The 26970-nt window shown below is 36.6% G+C and overlaps 2 protein-coding genes and 1 long non-coding RNA gene across 5 annotated transcripts in view; 1 reads left to right on the top strand and 2 right to left on the bottom strand.

Annotated features, from left to right (window-relative positions):
* Window positions 1–725: 725 nt before the first annotated feature.
* Window positions 726–7906, bottom strand: LOC115918480 (trafficking protein particle complex subunit 2-like). 2 transcript variants are annotated; one of them, XM_030980392.1, is made up of 6 exons: window positions 7798–7906; window positions 4205–4368; window positions 3627–3712; window positions 2969–3030; window positions 2276–2361; window positions 726–1657 (listed from the first exon to the last, which is right to left on the bottom strand). In XM_030980392.1, the coding sequence occupies exons 2-6, from the start codon at window positions 4298–4300 to the stop codon at window positions 1559–1561; spliced, it is 429 nt and encodes a 142-aa protein (XP_030836252.1). In that variant the 5' UTR covers window positions 4301–4368; window positions 7798–7906; the 3' UTR covers window positions 726–1558. The 2 variants fall into 2 exon arrangements, with proteins under 2 accessions (XP_030836252.1, XP_030836253.1); XM_030980393.1 differs by having other exon boundaries at window positions 7809–7895.
* A 303-nt stretch (window positions 7907–8209) lies between these two features.
* LOC581113 (pericentriolar material 1 protein) overlaps window positions 8210–26970 on the top strand; it is a 35849-nt gene continuing 17088 nt past the window's right edge. Inside the window, exons 1-19 of one of the 2 annotated variants that reach the window (XM_030980390.1) lie at window positions 8210–8348; window positions 12139–12292; window positions 12948–13052; window positions 13600–13749; window positions 14123–14266; window positions 14567–14608; window positions 14934–15278; window positions 15696–16010; window positions 18632–18733; window positions 19204–19303; window positions 19797–20032; window positions 20625–20757; window positions 21120–21255; window positions 21669–21842; window positions 22207–22261; window positions 22761–22921; window positions 23615–23941; window positions 25860–25992; window positions 26333–26408. In XM_030980390.1, the coding sequence (XP_030836250.1) occupies window positions 12140–12292; window positions 12948–13052; window positions 13600–13749; window positions 14123–14266; window positions 14567–14608; window positions 14934–15278; window positions 15696–16010; window positions 18632–18733; window positions 19204–19303; window positions 19797–20032; window positions 20625–20757; window positions 21120–21255; window positions 21669–21842; window positions 22207–22261; window positions 22761–22921; window positions 23615–23941; window positions 25860–25992; window positions 26333–26408 (2887 nt within the window). In that variant the 5' untranslated portion in view covers window positions 8210–8348; window position 12139. The remainder of the gene's footprint in view (window positions 8349–12138; window positions 12293–12947; window positions 13053–13599; window positions 13750–14122; window positions 14267–14566; window positions 14609–14933; window positions 15279–15695; window positions 16011–18631; window positions 18734–19203; window positions 19304–19796; window positions 20033–20624; window positions 20758–21119; window positions 21256–21668; window positions 21843–22206; window positions 22262–22760; window positions 22922–23614; window positions 23942–25859; window positions 25993–26332; window positions 26409–26970) is intronic. The other variant, XM_030980391.1, reaches the window with a different exon arrangement.
* LOC115922154 lies at window positions 24114–25004 on the bottom strand. The gene is made up of 2 exons (XR_004063342.1): window positions 24934–25004; window positions 24114–24584 (listed from the first exon to the last, which is right to left on the bottom strand). It is a non-coding gene; the product is annotated as an uncharacterized LOC115922154 (long non-coding RNA).

Below are 26970 nucleotides of genomic sequence, written 5' to 3'. Positions count from 1 at the left end.
CTTGGGATTGGAAGACATTATAAGTAAAACTGACAAACTTTTGCAAGTTTAGTAACCATTCACGATCACACGTCGAAGCTAACCCGTTCGCTCAAAATTTATCGCACGTGAAGCGTGCATGTTCTTGTACATTGCTTGTATGGGTGTGTGTGTGTGTGTACGTGTATGGAGAGTACATGCCAGGCTTACACACACACACATAATGCTGATCTCTACGCTATAGATCAGTGGCACAAACACGCTGCAAAACCGTCATTACAAGCCAAATGAGCTTCCGCGGCCATCAACACACACACAGTATACTATACGAGAGCTCTCACACAAATCGCGGCAAATGGTAATACAAGCCCAATTTGGCTTAAATTTCCAAAATGCGGAATCTCCCGCATTTAAGGTCCTAAAATTCCAGAAATGCGGAATATCCCGGAAAATGCGGGAGGGTTGGCAGGTATGTAGTACACTATCCATGCAAATCATATTCCTTGCATTACATGCGTTTACAGTGTATTTATAAACCATGCTAGTTGTACATGTATTAGGGAATACATATCAATTAACGAAAATTATCAAATTACAATTTCTAGCCCAATGCTTCGAGTATGATCCCATACATTCATTCTATAACTGCAACAGAGTACATAATTCTCTAAACATGTATTAATAAGTGTTCCATTTAGGGAATGTATCAAATAATATAAATGCAAGCATTCATTCAAATATCTTTCTAAATGTTTTATTTTTGTAATACCGGTAAGCCATTTTAAAATATAAAATAACACATAACTGCATTCATGCTGTCCATACCAATGGACATGCATCAATACGACTCCTGTCAGTCTCATAAGTCATAATGTACATTATGTATTTAATCATTTTAGGCAAACAAGGTTAAATACATGTATATACTTATTTAATAATGTTACTTTGGATCATATTTATGAACACAAAAAGTCTCATTATCAGTGGTCCTGCTTGTTTATATTCTTGTTAACTTTTTCAGTACCGGTATAATAAGATAATATCATTGGTAGCCATGGTTCCACTGGTTTCTTGTCTATGGGAAGATACAGTGGACCTAATGGCTCTTAATGCCTGCCTCAGGGTCTTGGTTACAGAGGTTTAATACCTTACCAAAGAGCATATCAACAGATTTTGTAACCAGGGATATTCCAGTAAACAATACTACTTCTTCACCACTTGAGCATTTTCAAGTCTCCTCTTAACACAATTACTACAGGCATTCTGGATGTAAAAATGCATACCAATTGGAGGCAGTTTGATTCCCATGAAACATATACTTCTGGTATTAAATCAACACCTTCTTATTAAAGCTCAGTATGCAACATGAGGTATAAATCAGAGCATACACTATTCCTTCAAATTCCTTTTGCAACATACATGTGCAGTATATGATGTCATGACATTCCGAAAGAAAGGGGGAAAACCGTTAACAATGTCAACATTGCAGAAGCCTTTCCTTGAATGGGATATATATAACTGCTCTTTATGCAACACTGATAGAGTACTATGACATAATCATGATAACAATGATGATAACTCAGCTAGTAAGGAATCTCTTGGCAAGTTGTTGTATCCTCTTTTCAAGGGCTGGTGACTTGATTGGACTGCTTGGCTCATAGAATGGATTCATGGAATACTGGGAGGAGAGACAAAAAGAATACAATCATATAAATATGATTAATATGATTATATGAATTTATTACTAGGGAAGTATGTATATCAATAAGGATCAAGAAGGGAAAAAAACAGTCGCTGCACAGATATTTTCATAAACAAATTCAAATTGATATTATTTTATTGAAATCAGAATCCTGGCATAGGATTATCGTCAAAGTAAACAATCAAACAAAACAAAGCAAAATAAAATTGATGTAAAGTGAATAGGAACAAAAACTTCAAACTATCAAGAGCTGCATCTAGCTGTCAACATTCGAAAAGCAATGTTTGTCTGGAATAACAGGTACATGTGTTACTATATATCTAATAATTGCACTTTATATAATCATATAAAAACTTGGGCCGTATAACAATTTATACCCGACGCTGGGCTTATGCTTCAGTTCAAATTCAGGTTTCAGATGATCTTAGATCCAGGATCGCATTTTAACTGAATTAGTAGATTACAGATGACAGAGTTTCTATGAGAACAAGAAAATAACAAGTACATGCTCCTTTAAAAATAGATAGGGATCAATTGGAAAGAGCATAAATGGGAGGTTGATAAACTTTGGAGATACCGGTATTTAGAACTCACCTTGATGAATATTTCATATACTTCTGAGAAAAAGTTCTTGATCCCGTCTTCATTCTTGATATCATGTAGAACAAGAAATCTCATCCGTAAATAACAAATTAGGTCAAGGAATCGTAATGCTTACTACATCATTTTGCCTTTTGATTTCTAGTAATAATTACTCAGTCACCAATGATCACAAACTACATGCTTGATTGATAAAATGTCTTCTATCATACGTACCAGGCAACTGAGTAAACTTTGTATTAATTGTTTAACCTTGTACAGAAACAAGGAGTAGAATGCGCCTGCGTATGGTGCTTGTTCATGTTAGGTCTTGCTTTTCATATGAATGAACATTTATGAAATGAAATAAGAGACAATTAAAAGGGAATTCTCTTTTGTAAGTTAGTACTTAGAATTAGAGATGAGATGCCTTTTACTACCATAAAATGGCATACACCTTTGCTGCTACCCATTTACTCCTAGCTTGCATGTTACTGTTTCCTACCCCATGAACACACAATAAAGGCCACATATCTAGCATCTGTTGCCTCACTCTCTACATTGTCATCATTTTGTGACATCATACAAAATGTAGATCTACTGCCTCATTACTACATTATTAAACCTTTGCAAATTAACCAAATCAGAAGGGTGTTGGGAACAAAGAAATGAAAGAATATTTTTTTTTGGTTTCTTTAGAAAGGATATTTCCCGCTGTGACGAATGCTGAAACAAACCACTCGTTGAACTTGTCAACTGTCTTGAGATACCTGCATCAATGAAGGACAAAAAGAAGAGTCAATTTTACATTTATAAAATTGTTATAATTAAAATATTGCACACTTATCTCAGTGCATTTAACAGTATAAATCAATTAATAAGGTTGATATGTACATGTTTCCACAGATACAATACCAAAATATTGTTACCAACACAGTGGAACATTTTCTTACATACCGGTATGTATCTGATTGTGAGATGGGCAAATAATGGACACAAATACGTCATTGTTGACCTTAAATGCTTACATGAACAATCATATCTAGAAATATAAGGATAATGTAGCACCTGTTAAAACTGCATAATAAAACAATATCGTATGCTTGCTTTAAAAAAAAAACTTAAGGATAATTATTCTCTGTTCAATAGAACTTTTTCTTCTACATAATTTCTGAGGATATGGTGTTTTTTCTGCAATTTTCAGGAGTAAACTGAGTTCTGACATATATTCATGATCATCCATTCTTTAAAGTCTAACTTAAAACCACCAGTTATATGGAAGATTAACAAAGTGTAATCATAAATGTGATGGTAAAGTGCTATTAAAAACAAGATACTCAACAAGTGAGATGGGAACATTACGTACATATTTGGTGTCGTCCACATGTGTTCATCTACCATATCCAATGCTGCATGAGCTATGAATTGATTCAGGTGTCTATGATCATCTTTCTGTTATGAAAATGGAGAAAAAAAATGCAAGGTTAAGAACTCAAGGTAACATTGAGCTTTTTAATGGTAATTTTGGTATTGATAGAAACTGAATTTTCAGACTAAAATAAGTTATAAAAAAAGAAAGTAAAAGAAGAGTACAAAATGAATGACTTCTTTAAAAAAAAATATACCGGTATATAAAAAAAAAAAAAAAATGGGGGGGGGGGGATGGTTAGATGATGTATTCATCTCTCTGATGAAATCATAGGGATCATGCTTGGGTCATTCAACTAACAATCAGTGGCAACATTTAATGTTGGCATCAATTTGTATTGTGTTCATCATAGCTACTTGCTTAATAATTTAGATTTGAAAACAAATCTTTGTCACTATGATTGAAATTGAGGGGGTCTGGGAATACAATTAGTTTTAAATATATAAGCTTGGGGTCGAAAAGCAAACCTTTTCTTTTGCAATCAAAATTTTAAAAAAGCACTATGTAGCATATACCTTTGCTTCAGCAGCTCTTGATTGGCTACTATGCTCAAGCTCAAACACTGGGTTGTCATGGTGACCAACTATAACAAAATAGTAATTTCCTGACATCTCTACCCCTTTATAACAATGCTCACGATGCTTAATCTGTCAGAGTCCAGTCTCCTATGTTTCTCTGGCTGGAGATATTGGAAGAAAAGACATGAAATAAGAAATGATGAGATAAGAATTAGGTACAATTTTAAGGTTTGACTTCATCCCAATCCTAAATTCATCACAGAAGATTCTTTGTCCATCATTCTTTCATATATACATAAAGTTAAAGGCATAATGGGTGGCTGACGCTTCTTGCCTACTAATACTTTGTAAAGCCTACTGCTAGTTTCCCGTTTTCCGAATTTTTCAATAGACTGGGGGGTAAAATTTCATTGTGAAATAAAAACAGATTAGATAAGATTATATTAGAGTGCCTTAGATCTATTTGTAACAAAACAAAACCTTCATATCTATTTTGTTACTATTACTGTATTTATTTGTGCAAGAAAACAGTTAGAAACTGATGAGAAAATTCAAATTTATGTAATTTTTTTTAACAAGCCTCTAAATGCCATCTTTCAAGTAAAAAATCTGGAACCGCATATTAAATAAATGAGCGCGCAGCCCTCATAGGGGAGATGCGAGTTGGTCTAGCGGCAAGTTCACTTGGTCAGCTCTCTTTCTTCGCCTACTAGCTTAGGTGACCCCAGTTTGAAATTGAGTCACATCTTTCAGATAGTGACGTTAAACCTTCGGTCCCTAGATGTAAATAATCATATCTGATTGGTACACGTCTGTAAGAACCCAATTACACACACTCATCCCCAGGCTTTGTTTTTGCAATGTCAAAATGACAACACAGCCATTCCTTGTAGTTTTGACACTTTACAGTCCAGTGTTGTCTTTGTTCAGTGTTTTCACTACAATTTTGACGAGACGAGATTCAAGCATTAGAAAAATACGACAGCAAATTGTCAATTTCAAATGAAATATATAATTAGCACTGATTAGGTACGCAGACATAGTCTATGCCCCCTATTATTTATACAAGATTTGAGTTTAGACTGCGCGAGATGCAATGCAACAGTGCTTGTCATTTTTACAAGTAACAAGGACAGGCAGTGTTCAGGCCTCTCGCCAGGAAATTAAAAACGCAATGCGTGGCGCGACCCGAGGGGAAATTTGACCCCCCCAAAAAAAAAAAAAAAAAAAAAAAAAATTACAAGTATTACAAGTAATTTGATGAATTTTTATCATGGTATTATATTCCGGGTCATTGTCATATTTACCCTTGCACTAAATATTCTAAATTATCTATGTTATTCTATCTGTCTAGACCTATGTTGGAATTTGTGAAATTTGTTATCCAATGTTACAAAGAAAAAAAAATGAGAATGATCCTAGTTGTTTGGATTTTTTAAAGCTGTAATTATTTTCCTTATATTAAAAACAATATTGCATTTTCTAATTTTCACAAAAATTGCAGTAGACCTCTACTCAAATTTCTGCAAGTCTTTTACTTCATATTCAAGTAAAATACATTCTCTGTCTCAAAATGAAATTTATACACCTGTCAATCAAAGTTTGATTTGAGGTCAACACACACAAAGACTAGGCCGCTGCGTAAGCTATGTGCACACAATGCCATACCTGCCAACCTTTACGAATAATTCAGAATATTCTGTTTTTTATTTTATTTCTAGGACCAGAAAATGTCAGTTTAATTAAACTAAACAATGACCCATAGATCTACGCCATAGTCTATGGGGTCATTCTTTAATAAAACTGACATTTGTCACCATTCCCCATACACATAGAGGCAGATGTGATCTTCAGAGACGCCACGTTCAAGACAGCTATACGTGACATTTTCATGATGCGGCGCGCGAGCGTGCAGGCGAGGGTATAGCGTAAAGGTTTTTTTTTTAAATCACGCGATTTGTGCGTGAGAGCGTTTTCAGACCCTCGAAATGTGTGACACTTGGTAGCTCTGAATCTCAGCGGAACAACCGTCGATATCAGAGACTGAATGCATGACACTTGGTAGACCGAAAGCTTCAGTCTCTATAATCGTCGGTTGTTCCACTGAGACTACGTCTGACTCCACTAGACCTCCGGTTATAGAGACTGAACGACTGCCTATGCCAGCCTGTGTTGAACTTATTCCGCTAGATTTTAGCCGCTAGGCCCCTCCCACAAACTTGCCACGGCCGTATTGTTATGCCCCAAAATCCCCCAAAATGTCATTTTACCTCGTTCATTTCCAATTTTAAATTAGGCCTAGGCTATAATACATCGGTTCCACTTACTAACTTGATTGATATAATCCGTTTAATGGTCCTTTTTAAGGAAATTATCGGTCAAAATCGACATCCATGTTGAAAATCTTGCAAGCCGTGTTAAACTCTCGCTGCCGTCAATCTCATTCCTTCTAGTCTACGCCGAAGGCAAAATGATTATGAAGGAAAAACTGTGATAACGCCATTACGAACGTGTAGATGGCGCACAGTTTTTCCTTCATAATCATTTTGCCTTCGGCGTAGACTAGAAGGAATGAGATTGACGGCAGCGAGAGTTTAACACGGCTTGCAAGATTTTCAACATGGATGTCGATTTTGACCGATAATTTCCTTAAAAGGGACCATTAAACGGATTATATCAATCAAGTTAGTAAGTGGAAACGATGTATTATAGCCTAGACTCTAGGCCTAATTTAAAATTGGAAATGAACGAGGTAAAATGACATTTTGGGGGATTTTGGGGGCATAACAATACGGCCGTGGCAAGTTTGTGGGAGGGGCCTAGCGGCTAAAATCTAGCGGAATAAGTTCAACACAGGCTGGCATAGGCAGTCGTTCAGTCTCTATAACCGGAGGTCTAGTGGAGCCAGACGTAGTCTCAGTGGAACAACCGACGATTATAGAGACTGAAGCTTTCGGTCTAGACACTTGGTAGCTCTGAATCTCAGCGGAACAACCTTCGATATCAGAGACTGAAGCTTTCAGTCTTCATTTGCGTACACATCATTCATGACATGCATGGCCAGGCGCAGGCTGGACCCAAGCGAAAGCGCAGGCTCCGGATTAGACAGAAAATTTCTGTCTCTTTCGTTCGTTAGCCTCTGATTTGGATAAGGTCGGCTCCTCTCTTTAGTCAAATCTGATCTGCGCCACCGAGTTTACAGAGCAGACCCTATGGTCGGCTTCTGTCTCTTAAGAGAGGAGCCGACCCTACCCAAATCAGAGGCCAACGAACGAAAGAGACAGAAGCCGACCAGCACTGCACTGAGTAGTCGGAGAGGCTAGTCCATCTAAGCTCGTCCGAGATTCATATGGCTAGCTATGCCGAGACTACTGCGGTCGCGGTCTCTCTCGATCCCAATTTGTGTCGCTGCGCTGGGCCTGAGCTTGTGGGAGCGAGCCTGGAGTGCGGTGCTGGCACGACAAATGGTTTAAAATAAAATCACTGACGAAGCTACGTTAAATTTAATGGAACCTGAATAAATAATGAGATAACAAAGCATTAGATGTAGTATAATAGTACTCTAGTAGTTCGCTAAACATATTACTTACACAATTATTACCATTCAGATGCAGAGTTGTCTGCTAAAAACACTGCCACTGGTTTTCTATTGAATCCGGAAGTCATCCGTGTAAGAAAAGTAGTTACGGCTACATGCGCTAGCCAATGAGAATAGAAAATTAGACGCGCGCCAGTATGCCTTATCACTCCTTTGAATAAACTGTGACAAGTCACTTATCATGTAGCTCCAAATTTATGATAATTTGATTTAAAATTTGTATGGGATAGATGAAAAAAATGATGTTCATGTATATATGATGTATAAAGTTAGCTTTATCGTTAATCTTGTGAGGGATATTTATTTTCAAAAGCTAGTATATTTTTCACTGTAAATTTGCATACGAAATTGATAGGCGAACTGATACTAAATTGCAGGCGCAATGTTTAGGTTTTCGATTTTTTTCCCTAGACGAGCACAAAATGGCTGCCTAATCTAAACTGTGTGTAACTCAGTGAGAGTGCCCGTAAAGCTATACTTTGCAGCTCCTGAGACCATAACAGAGACATTTCCAGCTGAGAAACACCTTCAGCTGTCAAGAAGGTATGTTTTACTTTCATTTTTTTAAATTTATGAATTTCGTTAAGGCTAGAATTTTGCATAACATGTAATTTAAAGTGACTGGTTGTCATGGTGTTTGCAAGCGGTGACATAGCGCCATCTTGATAAAATTTGCAGACATGAAAGGTCAAACATGTCATTATGTTTTACGTTTTTTATCGCTTCTTGATGTGTTAAAATGCTTTAAACTTGTACCATAACAACCGTGAATAAATTGAGGTAGATTATTATTAGCATTCCTGTCATATAATTGTCAAACCCAAATTATTCGTGCATTGTTTGAGAGTACAATTTAGAATCTGCTCCCTGGCAAATGCAAGGTGGATCACATCATCATATCGGGGAGTTCCTCTCGGGATACACTTTGCCGCGGCGCGAGACACAGCGTCGAGCGCAAGGCGAGGCGCCGGGTACCGGTCCGGGACTGAAGGCAAATTCGCAATTCGTTTATAAATGTGTCGATTTAAACTTTAAAGCGAAAAGGTTCCAAATATTGAACGGTATTTTAATGATTTTTTTTTAGAGTTTGATAAAGATTATTTCATGTGCGCAAGCTAAAAAGTGCAAGTGTCCCATTGGATTGGCACTGCAATGGCATTGCTAATTGCTCTTTGCAGCCATCAACACACGAACTGTGCGTGCAGCACAATCATCATCATCATCATGTCTCGATGCACACAAGCACCGGCAATGGCAATATGCCACTATTTTGGATAGCTCTGTTAAATAAATGGCTACAGTGATAGACTTAGTTCTCCTTTGACTAGGGTGTCTGAACGATTTTTCAATTTTCAATTTGGGATCGTTTTTCACCATTTTTGTTTGATATTTGAATAAAAAATGTTATCAGAATAATACATTTCAAATTTCAAGTCTCACCGATGTTTCTATCAAAAGTTACAGCCCCTCCAACACGCTGGTATATTCATATCATTTTGGTCAAAATCGACGAAAAAGACGTCCACGCAGAGTGATGTTGTTTTGCTAAATTTAGCCAAACAGCTGTATCGCGCGATATGCAAGCGTATGCATATCGTACGCATGCTGCTAAGCCAATCCGCGACTTGCAGCTTGAGCTACGCTGTCTCCGCGACATGTGCGATTGACTAGTATGGTTGGCGTTCGTCGCACAATAAACCCGGAAGTGAATGCACGTTATAGTCAATGGCAATATCGCGGAGACAACGCACGTTGTCTCCGCGATATTGCCATTGACTATAACGTGTATTCACTTCCGGGTTTATCGAGGGAATTGCCAACCATAATTTCAGTCACTATAATTTGGGGTTTCGTTCGTGCGCGGAGATGTTACGCGATGTAACCATGGTTTGGACTGAGCGGAGCGCACGCCTCCTAATTAGCTGATCCACCAAATAGCGAGAAGGGTATTTTTAAACTGTTATCAGTTGTGATCCCTGGGGGCTAGCGAAAATATAATCACATAGAATTGTTCCTTAGGACTGGGACTACTTATCGATCGGGGCGTCATATCTCAAAAGTGACAAACCTCAGAGTTAGCCAGGACACAATGTTTAAATTGCTGTTTTGACCAAGATATTTTTAGAATTTCGGGGGCTACGCCCCTTTGGAAATATTGGAATTCACCTGCTCTTTCATATGACACCTCATTCATTGATTATCACCTTCAGGATCACAACTGATAAAGGTTTGAATCTCGATTTGAAAAAAAAAAATTGACTTTTTTTGCATGGTCGCGCAATGCACGTAGGCTGCATAGGGATGCGTGTAATCTCTATGGGAAGAATTTTAGCACACAACATCGGGTGCGCGATCAGACACCCTACTTTGACCCTAATTCACAGACGTTTTTCACCCTTCCATATCACAAAAATTTGACAAATTGGTAGAGTAAGGGAGGGGGTAATCGACCGTCGACAGTTTTCGGCCGGTCCATTGGATGCATGGTAAAATCCCTTTAAAATACATCGCACAGAAGTTTAATAGCATATCACATAATCCCACACATACCATACCATGCCAGAGTCAATGAAGAACCACAAAAATCTAGTATCTTACGCGTGGCTGTAAGGAATATGTTATATGGGTACCATAAAATGAGCTTTAGTTCAAGTATTTTTCAGATTTAGAGCCCGATTTTGTGTGAGTCGCAAGCTCAAAAGTATCTCATCACATGTATTAAATCAATGCAGCCGGACACCGCAGCGCACACATGATATCTCTGTCTAATTCAGATTCCAATTTCCGATCACCGCAGAAATAGTTTTCGGCGTGGCGAGCTCTGGCGTGGGATACCTGCTCCACCCGCTAGTGCTATAGATCAGTGGGGAAACGCACGGCGCGCGCGCCTCCTATTGACTTTGTACATGCGACCGAAAACTGTCTCGCTAGGCTGATAACTGTCTCCGAAACAGTGAAAATTGAAATGAATATTGTCATGGCAATTCATGATTTTTTTTCTGGGATTCTTTTTTTGTTTAAATAATGATATTTGCTTCATGATTTGAACAAGAAATGATAATAAATAGGAAGTAAAGAGTCCAAAAAATGGGATTTTGTCTTTAAGATGAAGTTGAGTTCTGGTCATGCGATTGCATTGTGAAAGAAACGGTGTGGAATCGACCAGAAAAGGTTGATCATCTAGCATATAAGAATTGTGTGTATTGCAAGGTTCTGGAATCATCAAAATAATAAGAAATTTGGCCAAGTTTTGGTAAAGTTACAAACACTGTACACAGAAAGATGTATATGGGACTACACTAACAAGTGGCGTAAAAATCCTACCCTGGAGTTTGACGATGTTACATGACATATTTAGAATAGGAAGGCATTTGAAGAGCCATGCTTTTCAGGGAACATGTCTTATCTGATGTTCTTCCACACTTGCATAATAAGAATGATAACGCTCACAAATTATTTTTCACCTCTTCCCAGAACTCAACCTTCTCTTTAAGTGGCCGAAAACCCCCTCCTTTACTCTAGACCCTATTCCAAAAATCTAATAAGTAATAGGTCTAGATCTATCACCAATTAAAAGAGGAACAACATTACCTAATCTGTCATTTAGAGACAGAAGTTTCTTTTGAATTGGTTGTGAAATTCAGAAAATATTGACAAAAGATCAGGCAAGTTTGCACAGTCTGTTAATGTACATCCTTAAAAAATATGAACTTGCCGACAAGGGTCTGGAAATCTCCACTTTGAGAGATGTCATCAAAATTATGAGTAAATGTGATACCAACTGATTGTTAGAAATGTTATTCAAATGTTAGAAACACAAATCAAACCATTACAGTTTTTACACACACAGAAAGTAACAATGTGACCTCCGAAAATTAATCTTTAAAATTTGCGTTCTATTGGCAAAAATACAGAATCTGCGCTATATTTCCAGAGCATGGTGCTAAAGTTAGGTACATGTAGTAGGAAACAAAGTCGACACAACCGTGGTATAAATCAGAAAACTTACCGTAGGATTATGGCTAGGTTTTTTTATTAGTCGCAAGCCATAAAAGTTATAGAATCAGCAACAACAAAAATGCCAACGAATTCTCAAATCTCAATTTCCATCGGTGCTGTAACTTCATTTGCGAATAGAAGTTTGGTTCAAAACTTGGTTATATGAATCTTAGCACAAGTACTTTCATTCTCAGCTGTCATGTTGAATAAACATCATTTTTGTTGCCACTGCCTGGTATCATTTTTCCTTTCTATTTCATTTCCTGCCCCACCCCATTCTGCTGATATTCCTTCCCTTACCCATGCACTGCTCCTCTTTTGCCATCCTAAACAGCATGGCAGCCAGCAAGGCTCCTCAGCTTCACCGCAGTGTGATGTCTGAGCCTAGGGGCAATGCTGTGCCTAGGTACAACTTTACCCAGCCCATGGATGACTTCCTTTTCAACTTGATAGGTGGTGAGAAGGAGGAGAGCAAGCCAAATAATTACGTGAGTATTCAAAAGTAGTTTAAATAGCAGGTGAAGTTTGTGCAGCTAATTTCTGTGAGCTTCAAATTACATCCTTTAAAAGGAATTTGGACATTTAGTCTGCTAGGTTGCTGTAGGACTAATTGGCCCGAATTCACAGGTTTGTCAACAAATCTCCTTTTGTTTCGACAAACCTTCTTTTGTTTTTTACAAACCAAGGTTTGTAAAAACGCGTCATATGACGCACATAAACCTTGGTTAGTCGACAAACCTCCTTTGTGAAGTCGGGCCATTGTGTTGTACAAGGTTCATATGTAATACTATACTTTCTTTTCATACCTTTTCATATCATTTGTGAAAATTAGAACACTTTCATTCTGTATCGATTTGGGAATTTAGAATGGGCAGTGCTGTTCGAGGTTCATATACATGTGTGTATTTTATGGCTTCACACCTATAGGAGGAAGATCAAATTCATTTGCTCTTTATCAGTGATTTGATATTCTAATGAATTTATAAGAGTTTTATTGGAATAGTCATTGGTCTGAAAAAAGCAACAGGTACTCCTAGGAATAATTGTTATTGATAGGATCAAAGCAATTAGTATTCTATGGCAAACAGACAATAACAGATCACATTTGAAGTATTGATTATTTGCAACTTTTATTCATTTCAGTACAATTGGAAACCAAGTTCCACATTTGCTGAGCAACCTTCAACTGTTGTTCGTAGTAAAAAGTCCAAGAACAAGGAGAGGGAACAAAACATCTCTGTGAAGGCTGTAAGTAGTTCGTGGGTGTATTCTAAGAACCTGTCCTGCTAATTCTTCATGTTGTCCAAACTCTATACTTATTCATTTTCAGGACCTTTCTTGCCTTTTTTAATGAAAGGTTAACATGAATGAAAGCTTGCTACCCTTTTTAAAAGGAATAATTGTAGAAATAATGAACATCATTTATAGTTCTAAAGTGTCTATGTAATATTTTTGGTGGCTCTGACAAAATTCCCATCCAAAGCGTTTGGGATATTGAGACAATCAGCGTAAAGGTAATGTTTGTTTTATTTTACAAAAGGGAAGTTATAGATAATTTTCCTCAAAGTTTTTTAACAAAATACCCCTAGAAGAAAAACTGCAACAGAGGCAAATTCTTACTTTCACTTACTAAATGGTATTGTTGCTTGAAAATCCCAATGAGTGTTTGTGGCAGTCAAAGACATGATATTTATTTACAAGTTAACCACTGTTTTTCCCTGAAAGAAATTGCACTTCTGTGAAGGAAATTGCCAATGACGAACTTTTTGATGTATTCTATTATCTATTAAAACAGGATACGCAAGGTGCTGCTATGATGAGTAATGGTCCCTCCCGCCGTCGCACACCAGCAACCTACCCAAGAACACAACATGTTAGTTCCCTTTTAGACAGAGAGGAGCTTGAGAATCTCCGTCAACAGCTGACGTACAGTGATGTTGACGACGTAAGTGTTCTCTATGATGTTCCCACCTTGGAGTAGTGTGTCTTAAATGTAATTTGAAATGATGACATACAGTAACGTTTGCCCAATGCTCCTCTTCAAAAAAAATTCCCCATGTGAAAAACTCTTTGTGGTTCTCTTATCCATTCTTGAGAAATAACTCCGTTCTTCTTTTAATGACCCTTACGAGCCATACAGTCAATGTATTCATGAAGGACTGCTTATGATGGCACTTGACATCTTGTCTCGATTATCACCGTAGTGACACTCATAATCCTTTGTCTATTTTTAGATTTGAGCAGATTTTATTGCACCTTAAGATGATATTTTCATAAGAGGTCATACATTTTTTCTCTCCTGTTTTGCTTGTTCACAGCAAAGCACAGACAGCCAAGCTTTGGGTTCAGTCAGCATTGCTAATAGAGTGAACAACATGAGACTAGGTGATGATGTAGCATCCATCGAAAGTGGCACCAGAAGACCTCCCTCTTTACTGGATACAATCTTCGTCAATGAGAAGGTAAATTACCACAACATATTCCTTCCCTACATGAGCGGTTTTACATATATATACAAAGACTGGACTGGGAGTATGAGTAAGGTGGAGAGCAATTAGCATGATAACAGCCTAAGTTGCCTCTCTTCTTCATAACTGCTAGTTTATCAAACAGGTTCATTTAATAGGAAATAGTTATCATCAATCTTTTGGATTCTAAGTTCATTTACATTTGTCTTGTCAGCTGCATTTGTTCATCTTCTGAAAAATTCTTTTGAAATACAAACATGAAAGAATTCAACCCCCCCTTTTTTTTTCTTTCAGCCTGATCGAAACAAGATTGTAGCCAGACTCATGCAAATAAGGGTAAGTGTTCATTTATTGATGTAATGCAAGCAATATATGTATCGTTGCTCACATAACTCCTTGAAACTGTCATGTTTTAATCCTTCAATTGTTCTCTTTGGAGTAATTTTGATAAGATAATCAAGTGTAGAGTTTTAAAGATTAAATAGTTCAACAATCCTTAAATAGGAACCTTTGTTGTTGTTTTTTAGGGGGAGAGCATTGTATAGTAATAAACAAATTATGGTTGTTTTGTATCCAGGTCACTTGTTTTTCAAGCTGACATGTTTGTGCTACCTTTGCACACTTTCATGTGTTTCATCAACTCGTTTCTCTAATTTTTCAGGATTATGTGAAACAGGCCAATGCCATGATGTCTACCCTACAGAACTCTATTGAGAGTCCAGAGAAGGACGACCAGGTGGGCAAATTAGGCCGGCTCCAGGAACACCTCCAGGAGCAAGAAAGAGGTTACTTGGCTCTGCTGGAGCGTATGCTGGCTGAGGAGCTCAGCTTAGCTGGCTCCATCTCTGGGATGGAGTCATCGGTCACAAGTAATGATCTCAATGGCTTGGATGCAGCTGTTGAAGGCAGGAGTAGTCAGAACTCTGGAGAATCCTTTGCAACATCTGTAGCAGAATCAGCATCAATCAACCTAGATGCACGTTCAGATATTTCAGAGGCTACTACCGTGAGTGCCAAATTATATATATTTTGATGTATCTGTAACAATCAAAGTTGCTCATGTAAACTTCTTAATGCAAAGTTACATATGCTTATTTTCAGTTGCTGGCATTAGAATGATTAAGCAATCCTGCAGGAAATAAATCTTGTTAATGTCAAACTTTACAAGCTAAGCCCAATAGTTTCATAAATGCCTATCAAATTGCCTATCAAATCATAGGTCAATTTTCATGAAGATTCTCGATGACATACTTCCTACCTGGCTTCAGTAAGTTTGACATGAACAAATTTACGTCCTCCTTCCAACTCTCCAGTATGCCTTACTTCCATTCCATAGCCTCGCATGATGCTTGAGTTCATTCAAGAGCTTGCTGGTGTGGTAAATTCCCAAGCTGATAAATAATAACATGCATTGTATTTTTAGGAGGGTACTTTCACAGCTCGCACCCGTCCCAAAATTGAAAGCCACCTTGGCAATCACTCATGCGCAAGCGACAACGATATCAGCGATTCCGAGCTGGATGACATTCGGTCAGTCAGTAGCTACGCCAGTGGTTCCTTTGGCTTGGACACCCAAGAGCTTCATGAACAGTACAGCTCCATGCTGCAGAAGTACCAAGATGGAGGTGAAGAAAACCTGAGCGCTGCCATGGAAAGGATTACCCTATCTAGGAATGAAGGACAGGACGAGAGCACATCTTCTCATATGTCTTCCAATTCTTCATACAGCTTTCAGGAGGTACGCATCACATGTACCTTTGGGGCCGGCCTCCAGGGATTAACGGTGCTTTCTCATGATATAAGTCCATTGTTGGAACTCTGATGTCATCTCATGAGGCTACAGTACAAATATATATTGTATTTTGTATTTTACACTGCCTAACTGAGTATTCATGAAACATCTAACAAAGATTTCACACGCTGTTTATGTTTCACTTGAACAATGAGATCATGCAAGAAAGGAAAACAGAATTGTCCATTACCAAAGCCATTATTCAATGAAGCATATAAGTTTCTTGATCATAGATCCAGGATTTTTGAGAAACAGGTATTAGAAGTGTGTGTGGTTTGACAAAGTTAGAACTGGTGGCTGAGAATCTTTGGATACTTTTGGGGGAAGCACAAATATTGAGATACTTTCAAGAAAATAAAACATCACTTGATTTATACTTCACATGTGTGTATGGTTTTACAAATGGGAATTGGTGGTTGGGAATCTTAAAATACTTTTGGGCGAAGCACGAATATTAAGATACTTTCAAGAAAGTAAAACATGATATAATTCATTCTTCACATGTTGGCATGCTCGTAGTTTACTACCTGTTCTTGTAGCTTCCTTCTGTCTATTCGTCTGTTTGTTTTTTTGCTGATCTGTCATTTCAACAATTTTCAACAAACAATGGCAACTCTAGATGCAGATCATTAGATCATTTCTCTTCTTCATTCTTTTTGGAGTATTACATGGCATTCTGGAAAGCACCTTATCCCTGGTTTCGGTCCCAGGGTAGATTCACTATTTCACTAACAGTCAATTCACCCAATTGCTTGCACATTATCACTGATATGGAATAGAAAGTAGCACATTGCTGAAAATAGATAATGAAATTGATTTTTTAACAAAAAATGCTTGGACAGTGATAGAATTGTATTTGTTTGATATTCCTGTCCCATATTTACAATGCTTGCAGTGTGCCATTGTTTCTGAAAACTTGTTCTGGTAGTTCAGGTATTCTTGTCTGTGATTAGTCCTTGTGTTGTGTGAATAATGGACCACTATAGCATGCAAATTGACCCAGATTTTGTCTTGCCTGTATTGAAATACGTTTTAAAGTTAACGGCTGTCGGTTTACAAGTGATCCTAGGCAATATAATACATCAGCATGAATGATGATAGTCTTGCTCACAATTTATTTTCTTATAAATGAATAAAACCTCGTGTTTAAACAAAGTTGAAATAGAGGATGAATAAAGTGTTTACATCTAGTGATGTGAATGTGCATATTTTTCACTACATGACCACCATTCCATGTACCGGTACACAGACCATTGCTGCCAATAACATAAAGTCAGCTCCATTCTGCAAATGAAATTTGTTTTCTGTATCTTGAGCTACGTTTCCTACTTATCTTTTGAGCCAATTAGTTCAGGAAATCCTGTCCAACCATTAATAAGTTTATTCAATTTATAAAAGTGGAATGTGTGTATGGTAACCATATCAACACATTCAGTGCATTCATGCAGGTAGATCTTTGGGTACACAAAATCCACATTCTAACGACAAACAATTTGAAAAATGCAAATTTTCTCTGTACAGAATGGTTTGTCGATGGATAATCATGAGTTCAGTTTTACATCGATATTGCATATTTTGTCATGCTTTCATTTATTAATGTGTATCACATCTGAAAGTTGAATCTTCATTTGAAAAAAGGTCATCATTTCTGTTACTTGTTTAGTGAAATATATCTTGGGTAGAATTTCTTTTAGTGATTGAATTGGATAGAAATCAAATTTCAAATATTTATTCATTTGTCACTCCATCACTGACAACGTTTCCATTAAAAAAAATGTGTTCTGCTCAGCCATCTTTTACTGTTTTAGATTCTGTATTCAGAATCCATTATAATGCATTTATAACGCAGACACAACACTGGATTCTGAATATAGAATACAGTGTTGTGTCTGAGTTATAAATAAATACTGCCAGCTATTGTGCAGTAGCTGCTTTTTGATCAAAGGTGTTGCTATTCAAACAAAGGTGTCACTATTTATGCGAAGGTTCCACACCATTTCCATTGGGATATTTTGAGGTTTCATGCATGAATGAACATGACTGTATCCCATCTGTTGTCGGTGGCTGTATTCCGGTAGAATCAGTCAAGCATAATATAATGCATGCTTTGTTATGCATTTTTAATGGTACCATTTGTATGGCCATCATTCAGTGTGTGTCATGTAGTACAGTAATAATAGTAGTAGGACTCATTGTGAATCATAATTGATATGATTCTTTGATCAGATCCATATGTTTCATGAGTGTGGAGACATAGTGTTATTGGATTCTAAATGAATGGAATATACATGCATGGTTTGGAAGTGATATTCATTAGAGGAGTGTACATGTCAAGTATTATGAAGGAGATGTTGATTGTTATTGGGGTTGAATTATAGGTATGTAGAATAAAAAATTGTCATTTTCTTATCATGATACTTAATACACCTTAATGTTTAATATTTCCATATAATTCCATTATTTATTAGTTTGAATTGTAGGTATGTTGAATAAACTATTTTCATTTTCCTGTCACGATACTTAATACTTCTTAGTGTCTAATAGTTCCTTCTATATTTTGCATGCAGGGCCAACAGACAAAGCAAAATGTCTCTGAGCAGATCGAGACCCTTGAAGGATTAAGGAAGCAACATGATTTATTACGGAAGATGCTTAAACAGCAGGAAGAGGTATGATTGACAAATTAATTTAATACATATTTTATTCATAGTCCTCAAAATGTAAATGTTAACCAGAAATCATGAACTGATAATATAGCAGTGTTTCATTACATCTATCTTGCAAAATATATTTATAAGCTACACATACTAGAATAGAACATAATGTTTAGCTGAAGAGTAGTAGTGGAAAATGGTTGAATGATCTGTAGCTTTTATCCTTTCAGTCGCAGGATGAGATATAGATGCAAATATCAATACCATCATTTGTGACATGTTTCATTTGTGAAAAATGATTAAATATGAAGTAAATACATATGAATAAGATGTTTAAAAAAAAGTGTATTGTGTGATGGAATGTGAACTTCATTTAAACTACAGCAACATAAATCATCACGGTGTAAATATTCATAATTGAATGATACACACCAATAAAACTAAAACAACAATATCACTTTGAAATTTGTTATGTTTATTATTAGCTGAGAACACTTCAGAACAGACAAACAGCATTGATGACCTTACAAACTCAGATTGAGAGCAGATTGACAAACTCAGAGCAGGAAAGAGCAGAAGAAACAGGTAAACCCTTAGCAAACAAGTTCTGTATCATTTTAAATATGTGGTCAGTTGAAAATAATAATTTAGACAACAAAGTGACATTCACTTTGTTATGCCTTACATCTACCAATAATTTGGATTTGTCCTGGGCTATAGTCCCTTTTGTTGTACAAGTTTGATAAAGTGATGTTTATGAATTAAATTTAAAAACAAACAAAAACAAAGATGACTCTCTGATTTGTAGTATTAGATGATTAAAGACAAATATTGTGTTTTACTTTTTATAAAAGTGTATTATATTAGTAGACAGATACTGCTAATCCTGTCATAATATTGCAATCATACTTTGACCTTTCAATTATCTGGAAAAAAGAAAATTATGAGAGATTGAATCGAGTTAAGAGAATGTGAAGCAGAACTGCAAGTCCAGCATCCTGCTAATTTATATATTGTAAATAAAAATGCTAGTGAATGGTTACTCACTTTATTAATGGAATTCATTTTGATCTTGCAGGTTCTATCACTAGTACTCAGGCAACTACAACGACTGCCGGCACCTCTGTCACTGAGGACACCGAGCCGCTAATGACAACAGCTGGTCGGTTTGCAACAGGTGTTCCTCTGACGGCCGAAGACCTTCAGGAGAGGCGTAGAACTCTGATGCGTATGCTAGCTGAACAGAGTGATACAAGATCAGGAGAGATCCAGCAGGCTAGGGCTCTCGACTGGATGGAACAGGCCGAGGAGGAGGTAAGAGTGATAAGTGGACTTTGTTCTCTCATTGTTCTGCAGAGGAATAGGACCAGATGATTCATTCGTCAGAAAAGGATCCCCTTAATAAAACCAGTAAATCTCATGAATAGTTTTGATGCAACTACGCATAAATATAGTTGGGTTGTAGATATCAGGATTTTTTTACTTCTTTCATCTTTGTATGCAATAGGTTATATAAATATGGTATTCTCAATTATGTGTTGTGACCCCCTTTATCATATCAATTGGAATTTTTTTGGAGGTATAACATGCATTTTTTGTGGACTCGACCACAAGTTATTTTTGGTTCAGTATTCAATGGATAAATCTTGTAGTCTAGTGGATATGTCTCTGGACTGTGAACCATAAGTTACACTATGGTTGCAGGAGCTGAAGCTGGGGTAATAATATAATTTTTTTTTGGAAGCGCATAGAGATGTTATATTATGATGTGATATGTGCTATACAAGAACGTTATAGTATTGTCATCATCATTTTTAAGCTTTTCTGCATAAAGCTTGTACCAATTCAGGTTTAATTAGAGATTTGTAACATATTCATCAAGATCATTGTATTGTTGCCTTTCTAGGTTAGTCCACCATTGGTATCATCAGAGCATGCAGAATTGAGAGATAAACTAGAAGCTTTACAGCAGAAGAAGAGACAGATGGATGATCTTCTTATACAGCTCCATGCTCTTCATCCTGATATGGCTAATATGGGTATGTCATTGCTCACTCAACTTGTTATTATTTGTCATGGCGTTTAATATTTGTACTTTTGAATGCATGTCTCCATTTGCAAAACTGATAAGGATTCATTTCAATATCGAATGATTTTATACCATTGGTAATATCCAGTCTGCTCATGAAGATGTAAATTATATACATGTCGTAGATTTCCCTTGAAATGGATAATGTGAGGTATTGATAAAGAGCCAACAGGTTGAAATTGCTGTCAGCTATCATTTGGTTTTTTACTACCATTTTGTTCTACCATTTTACCCGACCTGATGAATTGCAGTACAGGAATTAACTTCTTATGAATAACATTGTAATATAAATTCAAATGTTCTATAATACAGTCGGTGATACATCAAGCGTAGCATCTACCACTTCAAATGCCAATGAATACAGTGGTTTGATGGTGCCGTGTGAAGAACCTAATGAGTCATTGGATGAAAATGAAGCCACTCTTACCAATGGAACAGAAAGCATCAGGTAAAGAATACCAAATTTTGTCTTGTTCTTACCCCTCCCATTCAGACAGGGCTCATCATAGTTTTCCGACAATGCTGTTTAATTTTTGTTATTATTTTGTTTTTATTTTCATTTTCATTTTTTCTTTCTTTATTTATTTAATTTGTAATTAAAGTAAGCTAATATTGTTCTTTCATTATTTATGCCATAGTTTTAAATGTAATTAAAATTATATGATACAGTAGTAATTTCTGATTGAACATGCTCACTTAGAAAATATGAGATGGTGTTAATAGAAACTTGATAAGAAATAATGTTGATTATATTCTACATTTTATGTGAAGTTAACTTACATTAGATAGTTTTGTTCCAAGAATGCCACATGGAACTTAGTAGAAATAGTCGGACTAATCATGAATATGTTTTCCTTTCAGAAAATTGCACGATGTAAGGGAGAGGCTTACAGAGCTCCGTGATCTAGTACAGCAATACCAGGATACAAGTCAGGTATTAGGTGACCAGGATGAAGATTCGCAACGCAAACAGCAAATGCAGCAGTTGGGACTAGGGGCCAATTATGAGGATCCTGTTCTTATGAGCAATCTAAGGTATGCACAGAGAAAAAATTGTATGGATGTGACAACCCTTTCTCTCTCTCTCTCTCTCTCACTCCTTAATTCTATTTGTTTATCCGTTCCTCATTACTTTAAAAATATTCATCTTTTGACCATGTTTTTTCCCCTCTTTCATCTATGTTTTACTCCCGGGGAAGGACCTGTGTATTTTGTTTGTTTGTATTTTTGCCTGAGATGTTGTTGTCCCCTTTAATGGTACATATTTAAGTACATAGAGAGTTTGTTTGATGATTATGATTATTGGTAATGCTCTCTTGCTAGCTCGCCTGTCTGTTCCACACTATACAATATGACAATAGAGATACTAACCATATTCTCTTTTTCTTGTCATTTACAGGAGATTAGAGAGAGGTGAACCGGTAGGAAGACCTGTCCAGATGAGGCCAAATCATGTAAGTTCTCTCATGCGTGAAGATACCATCTGTTACCTTAGCTAATTAATCATGGGCATTAGTCTCGCATTGAATTGATGAATATTACTTCATTGTGTTCAATGTGAGGGTAGTCTTTGGAGGCCTTGGTGGTCACAACCATTCATTTCATTCATTGAAGGTGTAGTTTCTTGTCAATCACAATGATTAATGTGCTTGTGACTTATGGAGTATGCCAGTGTACTATATCGTCAGTCGATTGACTGTATTGATTTTTTGTATTTCTGTTATATTAATTATTCTTTCTATTGCGTTGAAAGGATGACTATATTTTCTGTTGGGAGCCAGGAGATCATTTATTTATAAGCTTTTATAAAGAGTTAACATCCTTCTGGCTCTCAACAGATGGTAGATATGTAATACCTTTATTGAGTTTTTTTTTTAAAGGATATATATATATATGTAGAAAATGTTGAATGAGAATAGCTTATATAACCCAAATTCCTTGTTAACTTTGCAGATGTCATATGGCGGAGATAGTGCCCATGTACAGGTTGGTTCAGGTCAGACCACCACTACAGTGACAGAGACCGAGACTGAGACGGAGACAGAGACGGAGAGTAACCACAGCTCCATACTAGCTGCATGGGGTGATGATCCAGAAATCAAAGAGAAAGTCAGGTAGGGTCACTAGTCTGTGATATCAATTATATTAGAATAGTGTGATTTAAGGATAGAGTTGAGTACTTGGGGGCGTTTCACAAAACCTATCATTAGTGACAAATAACAGTTTTTGTTATAAGGTACTGAAGTCCTTGCTTCTGATTGTTTATTAGCAGACTTGTCATTTGTCATTGAAAAAAAGGCTTTTGAAATGGGTCCCTGGTCATGCGATTACATTGTGAAAGAAACGGTGTGGAATCAATCAGAAAAGGTTGATCATCTAGCATATAAGTATTGGTGTGTACTGCAAGGTTCTGGAATCATCAAAATGATAAGATCATGTATTTACTATGCACAATACCAGGAACTCCAGGCATGGTGTGCATGAACATTACTGCGAAATGTCCTTAATGCAACAATAACCAAAGTATCCATTTATTTATATACTTAGTCTTCTGATAGAGAGAAGGCCACCAACTCTTTGTAAAATGGTCTGAGATAACATTCTCATGGCTCTCAGCAGTTAATATGTAATAGTTTCTGACTTTTCAGATTTTTAGATATGTATCACATCGTGTAAGTGTCTCACGTTATTCCTTTTTTGTTTTTTGTTTGATGATCCCTTTTAACTTTGTAATTGTTTTAACTTCCCTGTCTATGATGTGCAATGCAATAAAACCATGCTTTGCTATTTCCTCTGTTCACCTATAGAAAACTGCAAGAGGCAAAGCATAAGTTACGCCAACTCCAGTCACTCGTGGCCATGGTACAACAGACTCCTGAAGTGGCTTCAGCCTTGCCCGATGACCTGGCTGAGCTGGCTGCTGGCCTTACTGCTGGCCTTACTGCAGACTACTCAGAATCAAACAATGAAGACGACGATGAAGATGAGGACGAGGACGAGGAGGATGAAACAGAGGAGGGGGATGAAACGGTGGAGGAGAGTGGGAGTGAACTTGCTGTGGCAGGTGCTACAGGCGACCACAGGATGCCAAATAGAGATGAACAGATTCCTGAAGAGTTTGTCAGGGAAACAAGGTAAGGCAACCTATTTAAAACTGGAATATTTTAAAAGGGATTATTTCCCAATTATATACATTTCATTGATTTGCCTTATCCTCTCACATTCTCTTTTGTCCCATTTCTCTCTTTCGTTCGCCCTCTTCACATTCTTTTTGAAAGAAAGGCCAATAAGATCACTCTTAGACGCTTTGCAGTTGATGGAAGGTTATTTTATTCTGAAGGCAACAAAACAGCCCCTGTAGAAGCACAAGAGTAAAAACAAATGTACATCAAAAACACCATAATATTCAAATAACCAATTACTTCATGATCTGTACCAGCAACAAAGAAGGTGTTCAGTGAATAAGTTTATTATAGACCAGCTTCAAAATATTGTATCAACTAAATAATCACCACTATTACTTTCATGACTTCAATGAATAGGTTAAATTAAATAATATATCATGTCTAATATAACGGCTGAAGGACAGTTAACTTTTCATTTCACATATATAATGCCTTACATCACTTAAGCAAAACCTAAATTACAGTTGAAGTGTAAAAAAGCAACAACAGATTCATTCAATACAATAAAATCCAATAACACTCACCACCCATACTATATAAAAAAAAGGCTTGTCTTAAACGTACGCCCTTGTACAATACAGTCTTTGTGGTCCTATGAGAGATAAAACGTCATGTATTACAATTAACATACAGCAAAATTCAGAGGTATGAATAAATAAAATTCAGTCATATAGACCATTAATCTGTGTAAAATCGTAAAACATTGTACCACCAACTAAAATTAAAAGTGCAAGTTTAGGATTTCACTTTGTGTACATTCACATACACCACTCAAATACTATAAAAAGGATTGCAGTGCAAGAACCCATTACACACTCAAATTCTACCAATATCCATAGGGACATCAATAATTGTTCAACAAGCATATAAGTAGGATACATGTACATATATAACAATAAATAAATGTAACATTTATAAGAATAATCAAATGATTAACTCACATGTAACTCAATTGCCCAGTATGCACGTGCACCACTTGTGACTTCTCTGCAGTAATGTCCTCTCCAGTAATGTGAAAGCTGTCACCTCTTGCAACCGAACCCATGCCCAGGCCATTGTCCAGTGTGCACTCAAGCCATTGCTAGAGAGGCCCGAGTGCACACCGAACAACAGACGGCGCCAAACCAAGGCCCAGCCACAGGAGGCAACAATCTTACATTACTACTATTTCATTCACTTTCTTTCACTTCTTTTTTTTCTTTGGCTTGGGGGGCTCGATTGAGACCCTCTCTTTTCCTTTCACCATTTCTCCATTTCCCTTTTCTCCTTGGCTATTCCCTTTTTCCCCTTTATCTTGTTTCATTGTGGAATTCAACTGTCCTTGATTATTGTCAAACTATTCCGTCCTCATAATAAAGTACTGGTATGTTGTCCGGCCTTGGTCCGTATTAGCCACTGAATGAATATTATACTGTATACACAACGCTTGAGTCATATTCCAGACAATCTGAAATGTCAATACACCTTTGGAATGTCAACGTATTGATTACATTAGCAAACGGCAAATAAAAATTGATAGACTTAAATACATGCTGTGTTATGGAATGCATTCTGATAAGCACTAATACATCATGTGGCTTGGGAGCAATTTTTACTGTGAACATTGTATTGCTGATATCATTGAATCAAAATGGTAATGTATTCAACTATGTATAGATTACTTATCAGTGAGGTGAACTCATCTATGAGTGAATTTACTTGATAAGATGTAAGGCTTTGCATTATCTTTGGTTGTACATGGTGTTGTTGCATTGAGCTCCTGAAAGGTGCATTGAGTCTTTCTCACGTTTTACCTGCTATAACACCATATGTTAGATGTTTGTTTAACATGACATTGATTCTATTGTTTGTTTGTTATGGTTTGTAGGGAAGCCTATTATGAGGCTAAGATGAATCAGCAGAGACGGGAGCTTCAGAATCTCATGTCTGAGAGACATCGACTCCTGGGTGTCCAACAGCAGCTCAAGGAACTCAATGAGAATCTCCCTCCTGTCAGAAAGGTATGCTGCTCTTCAACTGTCAATTATAAACCCTTTCATGAATTCCTCACCCAGAAGTATTTGTTTGTGAATTGTAAGAAGCATGTGCTCCATTTGGATATTTTTTTTCTCTTGTTTATTGAATGTAAGAGCTACAAAAAGGATTACTTACTAGATCTGGATATTGACATAAAATTACTATGCAAATTGCTAAGCAGGTTTCTCAGAAATGTGGAACCATTATTTGAAAATTGATGAAAACAAAGCTTCAGAGATGTATCAGTAAATGCTCTATGTACGTCTTATGATTAAATGATAATGTTCCTTCTTCTTTTTTTCTTTTCTCTCTCTCTCTCTGCAGCAACCTGCCAAACCTGGGGTAAAAACGGTGAACATCATCCCACCAACTAAGAGAGATGCCTCAACTAATGTCCAATGTAAGTTTCATATAAATTCCCTATTGCTTAATCCAGCTGCCAATGCCCCCCTTGTCAAATTTCTGATATTACTCATTTATTAGTATACCATACTTGCTTTGGTACATTGTGTAAGAAAAAATTGGTATTGCAATGTAGGTAAGAATTTGCAAATCATGATATGGTAGTAAAGATAAGCTCAGTTCTTTATTATTATTATTATTATTATTTTTTTATTTTTTATTTTTTATTTATTTATTTATTTATTTATTTATTTATTTATTTATTTATTTTATTTATTATTATTATTATTATTATTATTATTTTTTTTTTTTTTTTTTTTTTTTTTGGGGGGGGGGGGCACCTCCATCTGACCACTCTGTCCCTTTAGTTGTAAGGAAGAGTGCCTGTATGTGGTAAACTGTATATGCAATTATACACCAAAGCAAATATACCACTTTGTGGCTTATTTAATCTCACAGCCATTCCTCCTCAATGTAATATCTTTTGCTAGAACAATATAAATTACCTATTTAGAGGTGATTTATAACTTCCTTTTGTCTTACCCCCTTCATTATTTGTT

Source organism: Strongylocentrotus purpuratus, unplaced genomic scaffold (genome assembly GCF_000002235.5).
Source record: "Strongylocentrotus purpuratus isolate Spur 01 unplaced genomic scaffold, Spur_5.0 spur5_scaffold_11, whole genome shotgun sequence".
Classification (NCBI taxonomy): Eukaryota; Metazoa; Echinodermata; class Echinoidea; order Camarodonta; family Strongylocentrotidae; genus Strongylocentrotus; species Strongylocentrotus purpuratus.
Note: the sequence above shows the minus strand (reverse complement) of the source record. Positions and strands in the feature narration are given on the sequence as shown.